The sequence below is a fragment of the Stegostoma tigrinum genome, chromosome 4 (genome assembly GCF_030684315.1).
Source record: "Stegostoma tigrinum isolate sSteTig4 chromosome 4, sSteTig4.hap1, whole genome shotgun sequence".
NCBI lineage: Eukaryota > Metazoa > Chordata > Chondrichthyes > Orectolobiformes > Stegostomatidae > Stegostoma > Stegostoma tigrinum.
The window spans coordinates 103,503,256-103,518,603 of NC_081357.1; the positions used below are offsets into that span (position 1 = coordinate 103,503,256).

General features: G+C 40.0%; 1 protein-coding gene across 1 annotated transcript in view; it reads right to left on the reverse strand.

Annotated features, from left to right (window-relative positions):
* Positions 1-15,348, reverse strand: part of LOC125452488 (CUB and sushi domain-containing protein 1-like) — a 2,230,063-nt gene that overhangs the window by 799,063 nt on the left and 1,415,652 nt on the right. Inside the window, exon 8 of the mRNA XM_048530978.2 lies at positions 715-792. Coding sequence (XP_048386935.1) covers positions 715-792 — 78 coding nt within the window. The remainder of the gene's footprint in view (positions 1-714; positions 793-15,348) is intronic.

The window sequence follows — 15,348 nt, forward strand, 5'->3', positions numbered from 1 at the left end:
CATAACCTCTCAACTTCCTTGTCAGTCAAAATTCATCTCAATCAATCTTGAATATACTCAGTGGCTTAGCTTCCAGTGCCCACTCCTGACAAGACTACTGACCGTCTCAGAGAAAAAATTTTATCTCATCTTCAGTTTAAATGGAGGACATTTTGAGACTGTCTCTAATTTTAGAGACATCACAAGTAGTAATATGTTCTTAGCGTGTGCTGTGTCACTTATGTTTCAGTAAGATCACCTTCTATTCTTCAAAAGTCAATGCGTTTACGTCCAGCTTGCTCAAACCTAACTACTGCGATTACATCTTTATTGTGAAATCAGTGACATTCTCTAATCCGCTTCCAATGCACGCATGTGCCTCTGAAACAAAGGGATCAAAACTGTCTTTTGCAGCTGTAACAACACTTCTTTACATTTATATTTCATTCCCTTTGGAACAAAGGCCAACATTTATTTGCTTTCCCAATTTACTTGCGATATCTGTGTGCTAAATTTATGTGCTTCATGAAGCAGGATAAGTCCCAGATTGTCCTCTACTGCAGAGTTTTGCAATTTATCACTTTTTCTATTAAAAAATACTATGCTGTTGTGTTCTTCAAATAAATTTGCTTCCTGTAGAGTATCGATAAAATTTTAGATCAAAGCAATCTTTTGATGACAATCACTTTACACATAGCTAAGTGTTGACTAAAAAGTTAAAAGCAAGTCACTTACAGACAGAATTCTTGTGATCACTGTCCTTACTGGGAAGCATTTTGACTCCTCTGGACTTCAGCTCAATTGCCTTTTTCACTTTGGGAAAGAAAGAAAAGCTAAGATGAAAAAACAAACTGAAATATAAAAGCAAAATATGATTACACAAAATGGAAGGCATTTCAGTAGCTAAGTGCTGTCAAGTGCAGCCGCAACAAAAATGGTTTATTATAGCCTTGTGACAATAATGGTCAAGTATAGGCTATCAATTTTCAACTTTTATCATCTGATGCTTGATCCCGATACCTTTTATGCACTAAATTGGTTTCACAAAAGAGTAAAATATTGACTTAAGATGGCTATAGTGGTCACCTGACCAGGTTGAGCTAAACTTCTGAAAACAACATGAAATATTCAAAGAAAGTCTGAGGCAAAATTAACTGTTTATCAAACGGCACTGAAACGTAAACGGAAAGTAATCAAGAAATTCAGCAGATCTTGTAGCATTTGTGGAGAGAAAGCAGACTTAACATTTTGGGTTCAGGCACTGAAACATTTTTAGATGTGAAGAAACCCTTATCTCCTCATCTTTATTTATTCTGGATGTTTCACACATTAGAATTGAAGTCATGTGCATGTTATCCAGTTTGAAAAACAACAAAGATGCCAGAGGAGGGAATGCATAAGTGAGCTGTATTTCAGGAGCTTGGCTTTAGGGCAGATCAAAGCTGAGAAGTTAAATGGATTTCTGACAAAAAGAACAGGAAAACTCTCTCCCTGCATGCCTCCCGTAGCCTCTCAAAACACAATTCCTGATGCTATAATGTAAATTGCAATTCCAGAAGCTTACCACAGTATGACTGAAGACGTTGCTCCACTTTTTAGGGCTGAGATGAAAAGAAATCTCTTCACCCAGGGAGTGGCAAGCTTGTGGAATTTATTATTACAAAAAGTGGTTGAGGCCAAAATACTGTGTGATTTTGATTTGGTTTATTGTTGTCACATACACCAAAATATAGTGAAAAGTATTGTTTTTCATGCTATAGAGGCATTGTACCATATGAAGTGCATCAGTGTAGCAGAACAGAGAGCAGAATAGAGTTACAGAGAGTGAGATCAACATTAACATCTGAGAGGTCCGCTCAAGGTCTGATAACTGTGGGGAAGAAGCTGTCCTTGAATCTGACAGTACATGTATTCAAGCTTTTATTTATTCTGCCAGACAAAAGGTGAAAGAGAGTATTGCCAGGGTGGGAGAAGTCTTGAAATATGTGGGTTCTTTCCTCCCAAGGCAGTGGGAAGTATAGATTGAGCCAATAGATGGATGACCAGTTGCAGTCCAAAGGGATCAAAGGATATGGGGGGGGGGGGGGGGGAGGGGAAAGCAGAACCAGACTATTCAGTTGGCAGATCAGCCATGATCATAAAAAATGGTGGAGTGGGCTCAAAAAGCTGAATGGCTTACTCTGCTCCTATTTTCTATGTTTCTATGGAGAAACATCTGTCTATGAAGACTTTAATGACAGGTAGAAATTTCACCATTTTTGAGGATACAAGACATCCATACAATAACTACATTGTCAGGTTACAATTAACACTTCAAGAATTTTTAGGATTATTTTTAAACTGTATAATCTTGAGATTATCTTTGGATAGCATTTATTGTCCATTCCTAATTTCTCAGAGGCAATTAAGAGTCAACCACATTGCTGTGGTCCTGGAGTCTCATGTCGGCCAGGCTAGGCAAGGAGGGCAAATTTCCTTCCCTTCGTGAACCAGATTATTTTTCTGAAAATCGGCAATGGGTTCATGGACACCGTTAGAATCTTAATTTCAGATTATTAAATTGAATTCAAATTCCACCATCTGCCACAACAGGATCCAAACTTGGGTCCCAGAACATGATCTCGGCTGATGGATTAATAGTCCAGTAACAATACATTAACCAGTGAAGTAAAAAGTTCAACATGACTAGCTGATCATATCTCTAGATAACACCTGGGAGTAGAAGGAAGAATCTATGAGTAAATTAAGTGGGTTTTTTTGGGAAGGTAAGCTTAGAATGTTAAAACTGCATATGGGTAAAAGACTAATTAAGGGAATGATGAAACATGGATAATTTGTGCTGAGAAGTAAATGGCCATTTGAAATCAAAACAGAATTTGGAAATGCTCAGCAGCTTTGGTAGCATCTGTGGAGAAAGAAACTTAATGCTTCAGGCTAATGATTTTTCATCAGTCTGAATTCTGATCCTTCATCTGAAACATAAGCACCATTTCTCCAGAGAAGGTATCAGAATAGCAGAATGTTTCTGAAGCATTTGTTTGCTTTTGTAAAATATGGACATATTTGTGCTCATTATGTGGTCAATGAAAATAAATAATCTCCCTACTCCCAGATCAGGCAATACTGTAGCTAGATCCAGAGGAAAGCTCCCTGTCCTCCAGCTCGAAAACATGTTTAACTCCGCCCTCACAAGATCCTGTTCTAATGCAACAACACAACATTTATTCCATTGAGCAATTCCACCATCATTAGGCTTATCCAATGTGTTAGAGAAATGGGAAAAAATTAAGAGCATTTACATGTTTGGACACACATTTATGAGGATCCAAACCATAACTGTAAAACCTTTTCATGTGGCAGATTATCGTATTTTAGTTCTTTTCTCTCCTTCAGGGAGGCTAGCGAATAAATTTTGGAAAGACAAGGTTTGTCAAAAGAGGAAACATGAAATTTTGAGAAAGAGAAACAAAACCAAAGCAATAATTCATTAGTTTAAATGGGGAATGAACAAAAATTATTCTTTTTTCTTCATCTCTCTCTTTCAGACTCAGGATCCAGCTCTGCCATTTCTACCACCTCCTTCAGGGCACCCGCACGGGAATGAGAGAGCATTGTCTCGCCTGACTTAATGCACGAATTGAAGTTTCACTTGTTGTCATACCCACCTGGCAGGAATGCTGTGCTTTGCAGTATTCCTTATCACCAACCCCTCCACAACCCAACAGATAGTACTTAGATGCAGGGCTTGGGCCTTCACAAGTTTCCTCATTACCACAATCTCTCCCATATTGTCTTTAAAAGGCTCATCAGTGAGAATTGGCCTCTGATCGGAAGAACGTCTCCTTGCACAATCTTCTCCTTCTACTTCCTCAATTTGCAACACAAGTGGCAGGCAAGATAAGATCCCTTGATTGTGTTAACATGGCCTCTGAGTTATTTTCTGGACAAGCCTTTGATAGGCCGAGATGGTTCAAATTCACTATAGATGCCTTTGTTGTCAAGGGGCAGAGACATTTCCAACCACGAAGCTTGAATTTAAACTCGGGTTACCAAGGTAAAATGTCCCGTCACAATCCAATTGGTGACCCTGGCCCCTTAGAGCATTTTATCAAAAATTCAGAATTTGAACAGTTTCTGGTCAAGAATGCAGACAATCTGGACATTTAGCAACTTCATTACTGCAATTTTGTTTCAATACCACAAATAAAAAGATGGAAAATCATAAAATTAATTCAAGTTGCATGTCATGGATTTCTGTCAATTTGTTGCCAGTGCAAGGTTTTAGTTCCCAAGCCTGTAAGAAACAGTTGTCACATTCATTAGGTTGTTGATTTCATTCATCACAAAATGCTCATTTGGCATCGAATTTCACGAAGGGCAGGTTCCACTACAAAGGACGGGTGGACAGTTCTCAAGCATGACAGTAGCCTTCTAAACAAAGTCAATAAAACCTGATGGCCGACCAGCTATCTTTATTGGCAATGCAAGTTCAGTGATCGACACTGAAACAATATCACTATTCACATACTTAACTATTTGCACATCATTTTTCATCATGTCCCACTGGCAGAGGTGGCATTCAAACCTCTGTACTGTCGAATGGGAAAAGTGAGCACTTCAAAGATTATGTGCTCTGTGCTCAGTACAATTGTCAATTACACCATTTAAGTAGGTCTCTGCACTGGAATCTTTGCAAAGTATAAAATCAATCACTCTAATTGTCACGATGTTTAAAGATTCGCTGAACATTTCATCTTAATGGTGATCAGGTTGCCTAAGTTTGGTGTAGTTTGCTGTCATTGCCTTATTTTTTAGTCTAATAACAGTGACTAATATAATTTATCCAATTTAATGACTGCAAGCAAAAGTTGTCAGCAGCAGTATCCCCGGGCCTATCACCTTCAAATTCTGGGTTTTTGACATAGCAGTTCTGCAACTTGACTCAGAATAATGTGTTAGAAAGCAAGGTGAAGCTTTTACTGAACTTTCTGAATTATCTCATTAATAAGTGAGAAGCTTTTGCAGATTACCAGCATACAACAATCCCGTTCTAAATTAATCCCATTGTTAATATTAAAGATGTATTTTTATCAATCAAGATTTTGTCTTTTGAAGAGAAAGATTTTCACAAATGAAAGTTGGTACAAACCCAACAAACCCTGAGTTTCACTCACCTCACTCAATCAAAAATATGTTTGCATTTGACAAACTAACTATATTACCCTCTGGTGAATAGAACATCTGGAATTAATCTTAAAGTAAAAGGAGACAATGGTGGCAGTACTGAAAAGAAGTTTTATTTTTGACATGATCGACAGTACAATGACAGGCAAATATTTGCCAGATTGTCTGCAGGCAATTATTATACTGCATGGAGCAATGCAGCCAATCAAACCACTGGGGAACAGTCCAAACTGAAATAGGTTTAAACATTATTCTGTAAAAATGGATGGTAACTCCAGAATATACATTTCAGGCAGACTTGATGTGTTTAATTAACTGGTCTTTTCACCCATAACGAATCCTTGATAATGCTGAGAGTTGTCTGTGCCTGGTCCAGTACAAAAAAAGCTGTTGCATTATTAACAAACTTTGAAATAAAAGCAATTTTGTCGGAATTCTCTCTCACTGTGGGAAGCACCTAAACTTATTTCACAATAACCCAGCTGAGATTGCGAAGGTAGTGAGGTGGAGAATCCCAGATGTGAACCCGCAAATAATGATTCTATAGCACTGCACATCGATGTGAATTATTGAAAAAAAAACGAGCTGTGCATTTTTCTTCAAGCATATTATTTTGCTCCTTTTTGAAAGGTAGTGACAAACAGGTGGCTGCTGAAGTCTCAGAAACCCGAATAGGGGCTTTTTGAACATGGAACTGGACAGCACAGGAACAGGCCGTTTGGCCCACAATGTTGTATCGAACACAATGTCAAGTTAAACTAATCCATTCTGCCTGCTGTTGATCCATATCCCCACATTCCTTGTATATTTATGTGCTTATCTAAAAGCCTCTTAAATGCCCCTATTGTAAAAGCCTCCAACACTAGCCTTGGCAGCGTGTTCCAGGCACCTACCACTCACTGTGTAAAAAATTTGTCCCTCATGTTTTCTTTGAACTTACCCCTTCTGACCTTAAATGTATGGCCCTGGTATTGGCTCATTTTTTTCTGGACGCACACTCTGAAGCACATTTTGAAATATCAAGGTCCAGCAAGAATGTTCAATATTTTGTATTAACAAAAACTAACACAGAAATAACTTGCGTTCCGGACTGTCTGTGATCACTAATAACAAAGTAAACTGATGCAATAAGTTACACGTCCTTTCGGAAGGATGTAACTGCACTGGAGAGGGTGCAAAGGCGATACACCGGGATGTTGCCTGGGTTGGTGCATTTCAGCTATGAAGAGAGGCTGGGTAAGTTTGGGTTGTTCTCTTTGCAGCAGAGAAGTTTGAGAAGGAACCTGATAAAGGTGCAGAGATAATGGGAACTGCAGATGCTGGAGAATTCCAAGATAATAAAATGTGAGGCTGGATGAACACAGCAGGCCAAGCAGCATCTCAGGAGCACAAAAGCTGACGTTTCGGGCCTGGACCCTTCATCAGAGGGTGCATTGGATTATGAGGGGCATGGACAGGGTGGATAGAAAGCAGCCATTTTCAATAACTGAAGGCTCAAGAACAAGAGGGCTTAATTTTAAAGTGGAAGGCAGGTGGTTAAGAGGGGATTAAAGGAGAACATTTCTTTCACCTAGAGGGTGGTGGGAGTTTAAGAATTGAAGCAGGGAACCTCACAATCTTTAAAAAGTACGTGGCTGAGCACTTGAAGTGTCATAATGTTTAAGGCTATGGGCCTAGTGGGGAAAATGGAATGAGTGTAGGTTGCAGTATATTTTTGGTGGTACACACTTGATGGGCCAAAGGGCCACTTCTGTACTGTATAGATCTATGTTTCTATGTCTGTTTGCTGATGGAATGGAAGTGAAGAACTGCAAAAGCATCATTGCCGGGGTTAATGAACATAAACCCCAAGCAACATTACATATTTCCTTTACATCAATTGAAGAGAAGCGATTCTGTGCTTGCCACTGACTGAATTGACACTGATGCAAACCATTCTGTTTTGTCCTTTAGTTAATTGTTGGAGCATGTAGATGTTGATTCAAAGGTGTGCCAGTTAATGAGGCTCTGCCACGTTCATGGTCATTTGCATTCACCATAGCGTTTCCTTTCCTCTATGCCTAATGGTACAACAACTAACTTGATAATCTGTTATCATCCTCTCAGGGGAAAGCAGGGAAAAGAAAACTAACACTTTAGATGCAGACAAAATCTGAATATAGTAGAAATTGCAAGCAAATACAGTCCATGTAAGGAGTTAAGGCAAGATTTAGGACACAGTAAAACTATGAACAAAATGGAGAAAACTGATTCACTGCAAGAGAACATAAATGTCTTCCCGGGATCCAACTCAACAGCAAAGTAGGGAAGTAAACAGTAGAATGAACTAGATTCCAGAAACTGAAAGAAAGCAGACAAAGACACTGATGCGCTCAATGCTTTCTATGCTCGGTTGGAGCAGAATACCAGCGGCGCAGTGTCATCTGCTCCGACTGCCCCTGGTGCACCTGTTCCCTCGGTCACTGCTGCAGATGTCAGGTCAATCTTCCTGGCAGTAAACCCAGGAAAGCGAGAGGCCTAGACAGAGCCCTCAGCCATCTTCTTAGATCCTGTATGGACCAGCTTGTGGAGGTATTCACTGACATCTTCAATCTCTTCCTCCTACAAAACCAAAGTCCCCACCTGCTTCAAGACCACTGCCATCACCCCAGTATCTAACAAAGCACATGCAGCATGCCTTATTAACTGCCACCCGGTGGCTCTGGTCTCCATAATCATGAAGTGTTTCAAGAGGCTGGTCATGGCCCACATCAACTTTCATCTCCCAGTCTGCCTTGATTCCCCACAGTTTGGCTGCTGACAAAACAGTTCCACAACAGATGCCATTTCTCTTGTCCTGCACTCATCCCTGGAATATCTGGATAACAAGGACACCAAGATCAGACTCGTACTTATCGATTACAGCTCCACCTTCAGCACCATAATCTCCTCCAGACTAATCTAAAAAACTCCATGACCTAGGTCTTGGCTCTGCCTTCTGTAACTATATCCTCAGCTTCCTGACCCATAGGCCACAATCAATGAAGACAGACAAATGCACCATCTCCTTGATAACACTCAACATAGAGCCCCTCAACGATGTGTTCTCAGCCCCCTACTGTACTGCCTATACATCCACGACTGTGTAGCTAAATTCCAAATGAATGCCATCAACAAGTTTGCTGATGACACCACTGTAGTAGGAAGGATATCAAACAATCATGAGTCAGATTACAGAAAGGAGAAAGAGGTCTTGGTGTCTTTGAGCAATGATAACAAACTCTATCTCAATGCCAGAAAAACAAAAGACCTGACCATTGACTTCAGGAAGAATGGAGGAGGACACACCGTCATCTACATCAACGGAGCTGAGGTGGAAAGGGTCGAGAGCGTTAAATTGGGAAGAGTAATGAAGGCCAACAACCTCTCCTGGACTTTCAACATAGACGTGAAGGTCAAGAAGGGATAACAATGCCTCGTTTCTCCTCAGGCTGCTTAAGAAATCTGGCATGTCCACAAAGACCCTCGCCAACTTTTACAGATGCACCATAGAAAGCATGCTGTCCAGGTGCAAAATGGTCTGGTGTGGCAACTGTCCTGCTCAGGACCATAAGAAATTACAGATGGTTTTATGCACAGCCCAGGCCATCATGGAAGCTAACCTCCAATCCATGAATTCTACTTACATTTCTCATTCCTAAGGAAAGTCGCCAACATCATCAAAGACCCCTCCCACCCCGGCTCGCCTACAACCTCTTCTGTAAGGCGGAAGATACAGAAGCTTGAATACACGCACCAACAGGTTCAAGAACAGCTTCTTCCCTGTCATTATTATACTAATGAAAGGGCTCACTAACTTGAAATAATGTTGATCTTACTTTACGCAACTCCTGTGCTGTTGTAACCTGTATGCTTTGCTCTGTCTAAGTGTCCCATGAACTCCATATCCTTGTCTGCTATGATCTGTCTGCACTGCCCAAAAAACAAAGCTTTTCACTGTACTTTGGTACACGGGACTACAATAAATCAAATCAAATCAAAGACTACTAGTAACCGGACAAGCATGATCATAGCAGCCTGAACCAGGATATCAAGAATTTTAATGCAGAGTGATAGCATTTGAGATGAATTGATCTGACAGAGCAGACCAGATGGAAGAGTAATCCAGGAGTCTAGAAAATCAAATGAGAAAGTAATCTCATTTTCCTGGATGGTTGTGACTGCAGGTACACTGAAGAGGGTCAGCAATGCCACTGACAAAGTTGTCTACTTTGTCAGCAGCCCATTAGTTGCCTTACATAGACACTCCTTCCACCAAATTACCATGGCTGCAATGTGTGCTATTTAAAAGTTGTCATGCATCAATGTGCAAAGACATTTTGACTGTGCCTTCCAAATTCATGGCCTCTGTCACCAAGAAGGACAAGGGCAGCACAAGCAAGGAAAAGAAACATCAATTCCTCAAGCTTAACCTGCAAGGCACACAACATCCCAACCTGGACATAAATGACCATCTCCTTATGTTCACTGGGTCACAGTCCTGGCACTTCCTATTTCCATACAGTATTCAATGCCATTCAAAACTCCTCAGAACCTGAAGTGGTCCCTGCTCTCATGCAACCAGATCTAGACTAAATTAAGACTTGGGCTGATCAGTCACAGCAACAATTATATCACGTAAGTGCCAGATGTTGACTATCTCCAACAAACAGAATTTACCTATCTCTGCTTGGTGTTCAATGGCATTACCATCACCCAATTCCTTATGATCAAAATAGCAAGGTGATCAATGGTCAGAAATTAAACTGGACCAGCCATATAGGATACTGTGACTACCAAGAGTAAGTCAGAAGCTAGTATTTCTGGAATAACTAACATATCTTCTGAATACGCCATGCTTGTCCACCAGTTAAAAGCCAGAGTATGATAGAATACTCCCCACTTGTCTGGATGGTTGTAGCTCTAACAACATATGAGTTGTTCGATCCTTCCCAGGACAAAGCAACACACTTGATTTGCACTCTACCCACCACTGTAAACATTAACCTTTCATCACCAATGCTACTGGTAGCATTGCACATGATCTAGAAAGATACATTATGGCAACTGACCAAGTCTCCTTCAATAACACCTTCTGAACCTGTAACTTCTACCATTCAGAAGGACAAGGACAGAAGGTGCATGGGAACAACACAAACTTTAAGCGCCATTCAATGTTTGTTCTGAGCAGAATTTTATGGCTACCCAGTCTGACCAGGCTAAAGGTATGAACAGATGCTGTTTTGTTTATGTAAGTTGTTGGACAGATGGCCATTAGCTTTTTTTCATGAACAATATTCATGCAAATTGTGAACAGTATTCTGACAACTATACTGAGTGAATGCTGCATTGTCAGAGGTGGTGTACTTTGGGCGTAACAATAAACAATCTACCCTCTCCATAAGTTTTATAAGAAAAGAGAATGCAAACATTTGTACATCAAACAACTTGCTACCACCAAATTATCTGTCCATTTAGCTCATTACAGATTGCGAAATACATGACTTCCTTGAACCATAAATCATAGACATGACCTTGAACAGTAAATTATAAATCGCCAAATCTCAACACAACATACAGAGGTGAGCTAGACTGGTATAGTTTGGGTTAACTGTGACAATTGCTGGAGTGTGAGCTAACTAAATCTCTTCATTAAAAATGTGGAAGTAACATCTCCATTAAATATTTGAGAGTGTATCTTCCAAAAGTTGTGCCAAAGATCCTTCCTTAGCATCAAAACATCGTTTGCGTCTTGTTCAAGTGGTTCAGCAAAATCGAGCAAGCATGTCACCTTCCAATTGATCATCAGACCCTGGCCACCAAACCTGAAGGCAAGAGCTCATCAGAACCAATCAGATGGAAGAAGGTTCTGCTCTGTAATGAATCATCCATTGGTTCAGCTGGAACACCGATCTAAAGTGATTGGTAAAATCTGAAGACTGATAAGCTCAATTCTCCAGAAATATTTAGGAATGGAAGATATTTTCACATATATTAAATGGTGAAATTATTTCTCAGGAAAATGGGCTGGAATTTTACATAGTTTTCCTGACCCCAGAGTGCATTAAAACTGGCAAACGGAGCCCAAATAGACGATGAGCTCCCCATCCGGCCAACTCATCCTTTTCTGACAAATCCAATTTTTATTGGCAGGGAAAGACAAAGGAATGTGACTTACAAGGAATGGAAATCCAAGCTCAGCAAGGCCATTTGAACTTACTGCTGAGTTCAAATAGGCTGCAATATAGCTCTTCCAAGAGTCGTAATAAATCATGAATTGACAGAATACAAGTAAACACACTTAAGAGGTAGATAAGATCCAAAGAAAAATTGTGATCTGAAGTTTTGTTTTCAAATCTCCCACTGTTATATATTAAAAATGGCTTTTGCTATCTTTGAAAAAGATATTACTTTACCCGTGACATCATTCAGTGAATGTTATTAAAATGTCTTCATGCAGTTTATACAGAAATCTTATCATTTTCCCAAGGACTGTTATGAGATCATTATAAATGTTTGGTTGAATATCAAAGAATAGAATTATTCATTCGGGGGTTTTGGGTTCACAGCTTAACTGACAATTTAAAAAGACTATTTTGAGGTGAGATTTTTATAACAGGTCAGCCGCTTGAGGGATTTTGTTGTTTTGAATCGGCTTCAGGACTTTTTTTTTGCTTTTCATGTCACGTGTCTGAGTGGAAGATGCAATACATTTTTGGAACTTGATTTTTTTAATCTCAACTTGGCTTCTCATGCCTGCCTGTATTGGATACCAGTTCACTGGAACAGAGGTAGCTTGAGAGGGTGGAGGGCAGACTACATTGGAATACACATGGAATGGTGGTATGGAAATCTGGACTTGCGTGGAGATCAAAGGTACCATGGAAGTGACCTGGGGTATAAAGAGACCTAGGTGTGGAGAGGGGCATGAGTTGACCTGGACAGCACAATGGATAGTGAGAGGATGTCAGGAGTGAGTGCTGTTGGGGGATCAGCTTCTATAGCAACCTGGAAGAAGTCCCAGAGAATGACGATGTGCCTTTTAACCAGCCTTGTCATTCGACTGTTTCTGTGGCCACTCAGAACTTGTCTGAGTGTCGGTCAGCCCATCTTAATCCTGTTACTGCCTCCCAGAGTAAAAACAGAGATAGATGGGACACTCTAACCTGGGATTTCTTGACTGAGTCCGGGAATGTCGTGAGTCGAGCTAAGTAATGGAAATGCAGCCCAATTATGACAATTTGTCTTGGGCCATTCAAATGAAAAGAAGCCATTTGAAATTGCAATGAAATTTATGAAACCATTTGTGGAAATGCTTTTGAAATGTTTTGCAACACTTTATTGGGAAAAATAAAACCAAAGTTCTTTATTGTGAAAGTTACTCCTTCTGGAAATGCATACATGCTGGATGAATAATGAATAGCATTTTCAAGTAAGCCTTAGAGGAGTGCCTTGTAATTGCACGATACTGATGATTAATGAGTTCATATCAGAGGATTCCTTCGATTCCAATGATTCCTCCAGGAGACTCAGCAGAACACCACATCTGTCAGTGCGTTTTGCCAGTGACCTGTGTGGTTTGACCAGTAATGCCCTTTCAAAGTTGATGGCTTGGGTAAATTGTCTCCAAAGAGCCCAGCCATAATGGGAAAGTCTGTTGTGGTGTTTAAAGATGCAGATTATTATTAAAGTTGTATTCATAACCTTGGAGCAGCCAGAACAAAGAATTGAAGTGGAATGTTCACTGTTGGTGCTAAAAGTCCCAAAAGTAAAGAAGAAGCAGATGCCGCACACGGATATTATAGACAAGCCTGAAAATGTGAGAAGAGCATTACTCTAATGCAGAGCTGGCACAAAGTCACATCATAATGAACTATTCATTGATGGAGAGGATCAGGAAGATTGGATTATAATAGCTCAACACACAAAATGAATTATTGCTTTCTACCAATGTTTTGTTAATCATCACCACTGTAATCATATAATGCTTCAGAACAAACCCACATTTAACCAAGCTGCTGTTCTAAAATGCTGACATCTATCTGACAATGTGAAAAATTTCCCAGCAGGACTAGCCCAATGCAGCCACTCACCACCTTATCAGTGTATTCTCAATCATCAAGAGTTGGAAGTGTCAACGGTCTGCCTATCAGATGATGCTCATTTTTAACCTCTTCCTCAATGCTTAGTCTAGGCTGAGGCTTATTGGGTTGAAATGTGATTCCAGTTTTAGTTCAAACAGGGCAAAAGCAATGTCATGACGGTGAACTAAAAGTGATGACCCCTGGATGTCAAGAGCGTCATTTAATTAAGCAAAGCACCAAGGAGCAGCAGGGAAATAGAAATCAGTTGGAATGAGAGGGAAATGTCTCCACTGACTGCAGTAAGACTGAGCAGAACATCAGTGGGCAATCATCTTAGTCCAGGATGTTGATGTGGGAGATTGCCCTTGAAAGTGTCCTGAGCCCAATGGTTTTTAATTGCATCATGATTATGTCAGAGTGGGAATATTTGGTGATGCTTGCACGTTGTTCAGTCTTTTTTAAATAACTCCTCAAAAAAAAGAGTAGTCTGTGACATTCAGGTAACATTCAGACTTGGGCTGATAAGAGGTGGTGGTAGATCCTTTGTTATGCCTATGTGCTCAAGCTGAATGTGATACTATCAATGCCTGTGGGTCTTCTTACGAGTGAAGATTTCAATGTGGTGACAGTTTTTGCTTACACTGGGCGAGATTCTGCAACTGTGCCACCTCTGACCTTCCTCCCTGGATGTTAAGTGTTTGGCACAGATAGTTCTCACAACATGGTGAATCACATGTCAGCAATTAGGTCTGCATGGACTGGCTGGCTGCAGTGGTTTTGCAAGTGAGGTGGTCTGCAATGTGGAAGTTTGCAAGGCTCCTGTTTAGGAATCCTTATATCATACATGTGTGTTCTCCTACCATTCAATAAATTCCTGTAGAGGATTTATTTGGAGATTTAAAGGTCATTCATAAAACAGAACGGCCTTTTCATCCAAGTTAAAGGCAGTATACAATCCAGCATGGTAGTTTCATTGTTTGCATTTTTTTACCCCTGGCATTGAATTATCAACACGGCCTTCTGATATATTTGATGGAAGTGATTAAGAGTGGCATCAATAGCGGACTTACAAACATACAAATTAGAGGCAGGAGTAGTGAAGTTCCAACAAAACTCAAGACACATGACAACGTCTAGGACCAAAAATCCATTTGCCTGGCACCCCACCGCAACAGATTCAGCCCCTCGATTCAATAGATATTCAGCCCCTCCACTGCTGATGCATTCTGACAGTATAGTCTCCAAGATGCACTGCAGTAAATCACCACGGCTCCCTCAATATTATCTTCCAGATATGTGATCACCACCATTTGGTGAAACAAATGCTAACACTCTCGGGACATGGAAATTTCACCAACTGCAAATATCTCTCCAAGCCACGGGCCATCCTAATTTGAAACTATGTTGTGGTTCCTTCATTATTCTGGGTCAACATCCTGAAATTCCCACCCCTACAGCATCATGGGTCTGCCTTCAGCACTTCAACTGCCTACTGCACCAGTATCCCAGAAAGAATTTTAAATCTCCTTCCCTACAATATTTTTACTACTATTATAGGACTTCACATTTCAGGATCATATTATTGCAAAAAAAGGTTGTTATTTTGAAGTTCTTCAATATTAGAATAACTTTAACACTTTGAGTTGCTTTTTGATGAAGGGAAATACTTGCATGATTCATTAATTGGTCTCATTTATTAACATAAAATACAATGAAAAAACCATGGTCAGTTTGCACCACGAGCATCATGAATACATTTCAATGATAAGTGAACAATAAAGTCTATGAAAGAATATTTCAGATGCAAAATAAGCCATTAACATGAGTTATTGCAAAAAAAGCCAAAGAGACAGAGGCAATTTTTAATTAATAAGAAATTCAGAAGTTCAAGATTGAGAAAAATAGAAAGAAACATTGAAAACTTAAGATCAGGAGAAGGCCATTCGGCCTGCTTCTATATTTACTATAATCCCACTCAGTACTCTGTTCCCACTTTCTCCTCATAGCCATTCTTCTCAGAAGCCATAATAACTATATCTAACCTTTTCATTTAAACATTCAATGTTTTGGCCTCAACCACTTT